The 10,230-nt window shown below is 52.9% G+C and overlaps 1 protein-coding gene across 1 annotated transcript in view; it reads right to left on the bottom strand.

Annotated features, from left to right (window-relative positions):
* The window catches only part of LOC137306199 (trypsin II-P29-like), a gene marked incomplete at its 5' end in the record, with an annotated part of 12,055 nt that extends 2,424 nt beyond the window's left edge, over positions 1-9,631 (bottom strand). The window contains 3 exons of the mRNA XM_067975291.1: positions 55-191; positions 3,441-3,700; positions 9,495-9,631. Coding sequence (XP_067831392.1) covers positions 55-191; positions 3,441-3,700; positions 9,495-9,631 — 534 coding nt within the window. The remainder of the gene's footprint in view (positions 1-54; positions 192-3,440; positions 3,701-9,494) is intronic.
* Between the last annotated feature and the right edge of the window lie 599 nt (positions 9,632-10,230).

Raw genomic sequence — 10,230 nt, 5'->3', positions numbered from 1 at the left:
CTCTCTTTCTCTCTCTCTCTATCCCCCGTGTGAGGAACTCTTTTCCCCCTGTACCTGACAAGCTTCTTTGCCTCCTTCGAGGAACCCGGCACAGAACATGTTGTTGGTGATTGACTCGGGGTAGCTGTTCTCACACTGAGCGTCGGAGAGAATCGGGACATCGAGACACTGCAAGCGATCGGGGAACCGTTCTGTCAGGTCAAAGATTGCGCCTCGTTAGTGACATTAGGAAAAATTTGCCAACAACTCTTTTGGTAAATGTTTGCCTGAACTGCCCGGGGGGGTAATCGAGTGGATCACCCCCGGTCCCTTCATAGAAAGCACCGACTCATCCCATCCAAATCATTGGAATCAAATTCAGCCACGTTCTACACCGGGGGGGGGGGTCTACACTGGGGGGGGGTCTACACTGGGGGGGTCTACACCGGGGGGGTCTACACTGGGGGGGGTCTACACGGGGGGGGTCTACACGGGGGGGTCTACACTGGGGGGTCTACACTGGGGGGTCTACACTGGGGGGGTCCACACTGGGGGGGGGTCCACACTGGGGGGGGTCCACACTGGGGGGGTCTACACTGGGGGGGGGTCTACACCGGGGGGGGTCTACACTGGGGGGTCTACACTGGGGGTCTACACTGGGGGGTCTACACTGGGGGGTCCACACTGGGGGGGGTCACACTGGGGGGGTCTACACTGGGGGGGTCTACACTGGGGGGGGGGTCTACACTGGGGGGGTCTACACTGGGGGGGGGGTCTACACTGGGGGGGGTCTACACCGGGGGGGGTCTACACTGGGGGGGGTCTACACTGGGGGGGGTCTACACTGGGGGGGGTCTGGGGGGGTCTACTGGTCTGGGGGTCTACACTAGGGGGGGTCTACACTGGGGGGGTCTACACTGGGGGGGGTCTACACTAGGGGGGGTCTACACTGGGGGGGGGTCTACACTGGGGGGGGTCTACACTGGGGGGGTCCACACTGGGGGGTCTACACTGGGGGGGGGTCTACACTAGGGGGGGTCTACACTGGGGGGGGGTCTACCACTGGGGGGGGTCTACACTGGGGGGTCCACACTGGGGGGGGTCTACACTGGGGGGGGTCTACACTGGGGGGGGTCCACACTGGGGGGGGTCTACACTGGGGGGGTCCACACTGGGGGGGGTCTACACTGGGGGGGTCTACACTGGGGGGGGGGTCCACACTGGGGGGGGTCTACACTGGGGGGGGGTCTACACTGGGGGGGGGGTCTACACTGGGGGGGTCTACACTGGGGGGGGGCGGTCCACACTGCCCAGACAGTGACGGTTAAAATCGACCCCCATAAATTACATTTTCCAGTTGCATCATTTTCTATCTGACAGAAATCAAGATTGTCCCTTCACACAAATTTTTTGGAAATAGAAGGCTGTCTCCAACTGTCCAGAAAGTGCAGTGAGCTGAGGGGGAAAGATCCACACACACACTCACACTCATTTACACACACACACTCACACTCATTTACACACACACACTCACACTCATTTACACAGACACACACACACACTCACACTCATTTACACAGACACACACACTCATTTACACACACACACTCACACTCATTTACACACACACTCACACTCATTTACACACACACACTCACACTCATTTACACACACACACTCACACTCATTTACACACACACTCACACTCATTTACACAGACACACACACACTCATTTACACAGACACACACACACACTCACACACTCACACTCATTTACACAGACACACACACTCATTTACACACACACACTCACACTCATTTACACACACACTCACACTCATTTACACACACACACTCACACACTCATTTACACACACACTCACACTCATTTACACAGACACACATACACTCATTTACACAGACACACACACACTCATTTACACACACACACTCACACTCATTTACACACACACACACTCACACACTCATTTACACACACACTCACACTCATTTACACAGACACACACACACTCATATACACAGACACACACACTCATTTACACACACACTCACAATCATTTACACACACACTCACACACTCATTTACACACACACTCACACTCATTTACACACACACACACTTATTTACACACACACACACTCACACTCATTTACACACACACACTCACACACTCATTTACACACACACACTCACACTCATTTACACACACACTCATTTACATACACACACTCACACTCATTTACACAGACACACACACACTCATTTACACAGACACACACACACTCACACTCACACACACTCATTTACACAGACACACACACACTCATTTACACAGACACACTCACACACTCATTTACACAGACACACACACACACTCATTTACACAGACATACACACACACTCACACTCACACACACTCATTTACACAGACACACACACACACTCATTTACACAGACACACACACATACTCACACTCACACACACTCATTTACACAGACACACACACACACTCATTTACACAGACACACACACACACTCATTTACACAGACACACACACACACTCACACTCACACACACACACTCATTTACACACACACACACTCACACACTCATTTACACAGACACACACACACACACTCACACACACTCATTTACACAGACACACACTCATTTACACAGACACACACACACTCACACACTCACACACACTCATTTACACACACACACTCACACACTCATTTACACAGACACACACACACACTCACACACTCACACACACTCATTTACACAGACACACACACACTCATTTACACAGACACACACACACACACTCACACACTCACACACACTCATTTACACACACACACTCACACACTCATTTACACAGACACACACACTCACACACTCACACACACTCATTTACACAGACACACACACACTCACAGACTCACACACACTCATTTACACAGACACACACACACTCACACACACTCATTTACACACTCGCACACATGCACGCATGCACACACAGATGCATTCACACATGCATGCACATACACACAAACACAGACATATACATATGCACGCTCACACGTACACATACACGCACACAAACATGGACACATACTCACCAGCGCACGCACCTATGTGTGCACACACACGCGCACGCATGCACGCACACACTTGCACAAAAGCACATATGCACAGACACGCAAACACATACACATACATGCATGCACACATACACACACATAAATACGCACACACATAGACACAAATACATACACGCACACATACACACATCTATATACAGATATACACACACACACATACACATGTACAAGGTATAACATCTTTAGCACTGACGATGAAAGCCAATTAAGCTTCTCTTGATCCTGGTTACCTTTCCTCTACCTTGAGTCAGGACAACACTCACCCTCCTCGAGCACCGTATTGCCCCAGCCAGACACAAGGCATTGGGTGCCATTGACGGCACCGGAGGTCGGCAGACGGACCGGTTGGATACTCTCGCCGAACTGGACGGGCGGGGCCACTTTCAGGAGCATGATGTCGTTATCGGTGGTCCTGTAGCTGTAACCGGGGTGTCTGATCGATTTGATCACTCGTGGGGCCTGTCTGGTGTCTTCATTGACAGACAGGTCATGTGACCCAATCCACACATGCATCAGGTTAGGCCTGCGACATCAATACAGATCTTCACTGTTAGAACATAGGAACATGGGAACACAGGGACATGGGGACATGGGACATGGGGACACAGGGACACAGGGACATGGGGACATGGGACATGGGACATGGAACACAGGGACATAGGGACATGGGGACACAGGGACACAGGGACATAGGGACATGGGACATGGGGCATGGGACATGGGACATGGGACATGGGACATGGGACATGGGACATGGGAACACAGGGACACAGGGACATGGGACATGGGGACACAGGGACATGGGGACATGGGACATGGGGACACAGGGACATGGGAACACAGGGACACAGGGACATGGGACATGGGACACAGGGACATGGGACATGGGGACACAGGGACATAGGGACATGGGACATGGGACACAGGGACATGGGACACAGGGACACAGGGACATGGGACAAGGGAACAGAGGGACATAGGGACACAGGGACATGGGAACATGGGACACAGGGACATAGGGACATGGGAACAGAGGGACATAGGACACAGGGACATGGGACATGGGACACAGGGACATAGGGACATGGGACACAGGGACACAGGGACATGGGACATGGGGACACAGGGACATAGGGACACAGGGACATGGGGACACAGGGACACAGGGACATGGGGACACAGGGACATAGGGACATGGGACACAGGGACACAGGGACATGGGACATGGGGACACAGGGACATAGGGACACAGGGACATGGGGACACAGGGACACAGGGACATGGGACATGGGGACACAGGGACACAGGGACATGGGGACACAGGGACACAGGGACATAGGGACATGGGACACAGGGACACAGGGACATGGGACATGGGGACACAGGGACACAGGGACATAGGGACATGGGACATGGGGACACAGGGACACAGGGACATAGGGACACAGGGACATAGGGACACAGGGACATGGGACACAGGGACACAGGGACATGGGACATGGGGACATAGGGACACAGGGACATGGGACACAGGGACACAGGGACATGGGACATGGGGACACAGGGACACATGGACATAGGGACATGGGACATGGGGACTCAGGGACATAGGGACATAGGGACATGGGACACAGGGACATAGGGACATGGGGACACAGGGACATGGGGACATAGGGACATGGGACACAGGGACACAGCGACATAGGAACATGGGACACAGGAACATAGGGACATGGGACATGGGACATGGGGACATGGGACATGGGACACAGGGACATGGGAACATGGGACACAGGGACATAGGAACATGGGAACATGGGACATGGGACACAGGGACATGGGAACACAGGGACATGGGGACATGGGACATGGGACACAGGGACATGGGAACATGGGGACATGGGACACAGGGAAATAGGAACATGGGACATGGGGACACAGGGACACAGGGACATAGGAACATGGGGACATGGGACACAGGGACATGGGACATGGGACATGGGGACATAGGGACATGGGACATGGGGACACAGGGACATAGGGACATAGGAACATGGGACACAGGGACATAGGAACATGGGACACAGGGACATAGGAACATGGGACACAGGGACATAGGAACATGGGACATGGGGACACAGGGACATAGGAACATGGAACACAGGGACATAGGAACATGGGACATGGGAACACAGGGACATAGGGACATGGGAACAGAGGGACATAGGGACATGGGGACATGGGACACAGGGACACAGGGACATGAGACATGGGGACACAGGGACATAGGGACACAGGGACACAGGGACATGGGACATGGGGACACAGGGACACAGGGACATGGGGACACAGGGACACAGGGACATGGGGACACAGGGACATAGGGACATGGGACACAGGGACACAGGGACATGGGACATGGGGACACAGGGACACAGGGACATAGGGACATGGGACATGGGGACACAGGGACACAGGGACATAGGGACACAGGGACACAGGGACATGGGACATGGGGACACAGGGACACAGGGACATAGGGACATGGGACATGGGGACACAGGGACACCGGGACATGGGACACAGGGACACAGGGACATGGGACATGGGGACACAGGGACACAGGGACATAGGGACATGGGACATGGGGACACAGGGACACAGGGACATAGGGACATAGGGACATGGGACACAGGGACATAGGGACATGGGGACACAGGGACATGGGGACATAGGGACATGGGACACGGGGACACAGCGACATTGGAACATGGGACACAGGAACATAGGGACATGGGACATGGGACATGGGGACATGGGACATGGGACACAGGGACATGGGAACATGGGACACAGGGACATAGGAACATGGGAACATGGGACATGGGACACAGGGACATGGGAACACAGGGACATGGGACATGGGACACAGGGACATGGGAACATGGGGACATGGGACACAGGGACATAGGAACATGGGACATGGGGACACAGGGACACAGGGACATAGGAACATGGGGACATGGGACACAGGGACATGGGACATGGGGACATAGGGACATAGGGACATGGGACATGGGGACACAGGGACATAGGGACATAGGAACATGGGACACAGGGACATAGGAACATGGGACACAGGGACATAGGAACATGGGACACAGGGACATAGGAACATGGGACATGGGGACACAGGGACATAGGAACATGGAACACAGGGACATAGGAACATGGGACATGGGGACACAGGGACATGGGAACACAGGGACACAGGGACATAGGAACATGGAACACAGGGACATAGGAACATGGGACATGGGAACACAGGGACATAGGGACATGGGAACAGAGGGACATAGGGACATGGGAACAGAGGGACATAGGGACATGGGAACACAGGGACATAGGGACATGGGAACAGAGGGACATAGGGACATGGGAACACAGGGACATAGGGACATGGGAACACAGGGACATTGGGACATGGGAACACAGGGACATAGGGACATGGGAACAGAGGGACATAGGGACATGGGAACAGAGGGACATAGGGACATAGGAACAGAGGGACATAGGGTCATGGGAACAGAGGGACATAGGGACATGGGGACATGGGAACATGGGAACATGGGACATAGAAATATAGGGACATAGGGACATAGGAACATGGGGACATAGGAACATGGGACATGGGGACATAGGGACATAGGGACATAGAAATATAGGGACATAAGAACATGGGGACATAGGAACAGAGGGACATAGGGACATGGGAAAAGAGGGACATGGGGACATGGGAACAGAGGGACATAGGGACATGGGAACAGAGGGACATGGGGACATGGGAAAAGAGGGACATAGGAACATGGGAACAGAGGGACATGGGAACAGAGGGATATAGGGACATGGAACATATGGACATGGGAACAGAGGGACATGGGAACAGAGGGACATGGGAACATAGGGATATGAGAACATAGGAACTTAGGGACATATGCCTCTTGCGCATCCCCCGATTTCCATCGCTCCACCATTGGCGGCCGTGCCTTCAGCTGCCTGGGCCCCGAGCTCTGGAATTCCCTCCCTAAACCTCTCCTCCTCTCTCTCTCCTCCTTTAAGACGCTTCTTAAAACCTACCTCTTTGACCAAGCTTTTGGTCGCCTGTCCTAATATCTCCTTGTGTGGCTCGGTGTCAGATTCTGTCTGATAATCGCTCCTGTGAAGCGCCTTGGGACGTTTTACAGTTAAAGGTGCTATATAAATGCAAGTTGTTGTTGTTGAAGTTCTTTCCAAGTTTTGATCTCTCTCTCTCCTGATACCAGGCCCAGAGTCCCTTTTACCCATTTGAGCCATTGTCTCCTCGTCCTACGTCCATGGTTTAATTTATAGAAATATTCTGGATTTACCTTTCCCGTATTATTTCCTATCCTGCATAAGATCATTCAAGAATTGGATATCTAATTGAAAAGGAGATGGTTGCAGGGCTACGGGGGAAAGAGCAGGGGGTAGTGGGGCTAATTGGATGGCTCTTTCAAAGAGCCGGCACAGGCACGATGGGCCGAATGGCCTCCTTCTGTGCTGTGCGATTCTACGCCGTCACCCCTAAGTGTGGAGATCCAGCTGTTTGGGCCTATCTGGGTAACTAAGACCTGGTGGGCTGACTGAGGATTTGCATTTGTGTAGCACCTGATCACATCGCTGAGAGATGTCCCTTTGCTGTTTCGTGACGCGTATTACAGGCAAACACGGCAGCCATTTTGCCACATGACCCCACGAGCAGCAATGGGATGAATCACCTGTGCTTTTTTAAGTGATTTTGGTTGAGGGATAAATATCGGCCCAGGACACCGGGGAGAACTCCCCCCTTGCTCTTCTTCCAATAGTGGCCGTGGGATCTTCAGCGTCCCACCTGAAAGGGCAGACGGGGCCCTCGGTTTAACGTCTCATCTGAAAGAGGGCACCTCCGACAGTGTGGCACGCCCTCGGTCCTGGCACTGGGAGTGTCGGCCTGGATTGTGGGGCTCAAGTCTCTGGAGTGGGGGCTCAAACCCACGACCTTCTGACTCAGAGGCGATCACACGAGGGACATTGTCCCATTTCAGGTACCCTTTGACTCAATGGTGCATCCCATGGATGGTGCTGGGTGATCGAGTCAAGATCAACCCTACGGAGAGCCACACCCTACTGCTTAGTCTGATATTCTTCAATTTCTCACACATAGCAACATAGTAATTACTGGACGGAGAAAGACTTTTTAAAAATTCATTCATGGGATGTGGGCGTCGCTGGCGAGGCCGGCATTTATTGCCCATCCCTAATTGCCCCTTGAGAAGGTGGTGGTGAGCCGCCTTCTTGAACCGCTGCAGTCCGTGTGGTGAAGGTTCTCCCACAGTGCTGTTAGGAAGGGAGTTCCAGGATTTTGACCCAGCGACAATGAAGGAACGGCCGATATATTTCCAAGTCGGGATGGTGTGTGACTTGGAGGGGAACGTGCAGGTGGTGTTGTTCCCATGCGCCTGCTGCCCTTGTCCTTCTAGGTGGTAGAGGTCGCGGGTTTGGGAGGTGCTGTGGAAGAAGCCTTGGCGAGTTGCTGCAGTGCATCCTGTGGACGGTACACTACTAAGGTCCATCTAGTTCGCCTTCTGCCACCCTGGTAGTCGCAGGGTACAACGATTGTGTTGACTGATCAAAGCAATCAATCTCCATCAATGAGTCGACAACAGACCCAGACATGAGGTGAGTCAAACCCCCAGTGGTGGGGACCTTTGGGAACCACAGGTCTAAAGTCACCTGTTCCCCACCGAGCATGTTACACTCACCACATGTCATGTCTCCAATTACTCACATCCTCTATCCCCAAAATGTTATTTTCTGCAACGAATCGATCTAATTTGCAATTGGATGAGCCGATACAAACTGCTCCCACCATCTCCCTGGGGGAGCCTGTTCCACGGATTGGCCACAATGGTTTCCGCAGATCAGCTTAGAATTTACCCCCACTTCGAGCGCAGGCCGTGTCCTCTGATTCTACTGTTCTGGACAAGGCGAGACGGCTGGTCACGGCCAACATTATCCAGTCCCCCACAATCGTATCACCATCTCTCAACCCTCTCAACCCATCCAGTGGCCAATGTAGGTCAGCGAGCACAGCGGGGGTGATGGGTTAGGACACGGAGGGGCAGCAGAGTTTTTGGATGAGCTGAAGTTTGCGGAGAGTGGAACGTGGGAGGCCGCCCAGGAGAACTTTGGAATAGCCGAGGCTGGAGGTAACAAAGGCACGGACGAGGGTTTCAGCATTCTTGTGCGTCAGGACTTACCGTAAGTAGCAGTGAGCTGCCGAAAGGATCCACTGTGAGTTTAGGAGAGACCCCCCGCACCTTGGCTTTCGAAACCACGTCATATACACCTGGTACGGGAGACTGTGAGGGACACACTCATAGCCACCAACTATTTTGTCGTCACTGGAGCAGGAGGCAACTGAAAGAAGAAGGGTGGGGAGAAGAATTTAGCAACATAGGAGCAGGAGGAGGCCATTCAGCCCCTCGAGCCTGTTCCGCCATTCAATTAGATCATGGCTGATCTGCATCTTAACTCCATCTACCCGCCTTGGTTCTGTAACCCTTAATCCCCTCACCCAACAAAAATCGATCCATCTCAGTTTTGACAGTTTTCAATTGACCCCCGGCCTCAACAGCTTTTTTGGGGGGAGAGAGTTCCAGATTCCCACTCCCCTTTGTGTGAGGAAGTGCTTCCCGACATCACCCCTGAACGGCCTGGCTCTAATTTTAAGGTTCTGCCCCCTTGTTCTGGACTCCCCCCACCAGAGGAAATAGTTTCTCTCTATCGACCCTATCGAATCCTTTAATAATCTCAAACCCCTCGATTAGATCACCCCTTAATCTTCTACACTCGAGGGAATACAAGCCAAGTCTATGAAACCTCTCCTGATAATTTAACCCTTTTAGCCCCAGGTACCATTCTGGTGAATCTGTGCTGCACCCCCTCCAAGGCCAATATATCCTTCCTGAGGTTGAGACAGGGACTGAATCATAT

The sequence above is a fragment of the Heptranchias perlo genome, chromosome 42 (genome assembly GCF_035084215.1).
Source record: "Heptranchias perlo isolate sHepPer1 chromosome 42, sHepPer1.hap1, whole genome shotgun sequence".
Classification (NCBI taxonomy): domain Eukaryota; kingdom Metazoa; phylum Chordata; class Chondrichthyes; order Hexanchiformes; family Hexanchidae; genus Heptranchias; species Heptranchias perlo.
The sequence above is the reverse complement of the archived record's forward strand: the minus strand, read 5'-3'. Positions and strand labels throughout refer to the sequence as shown.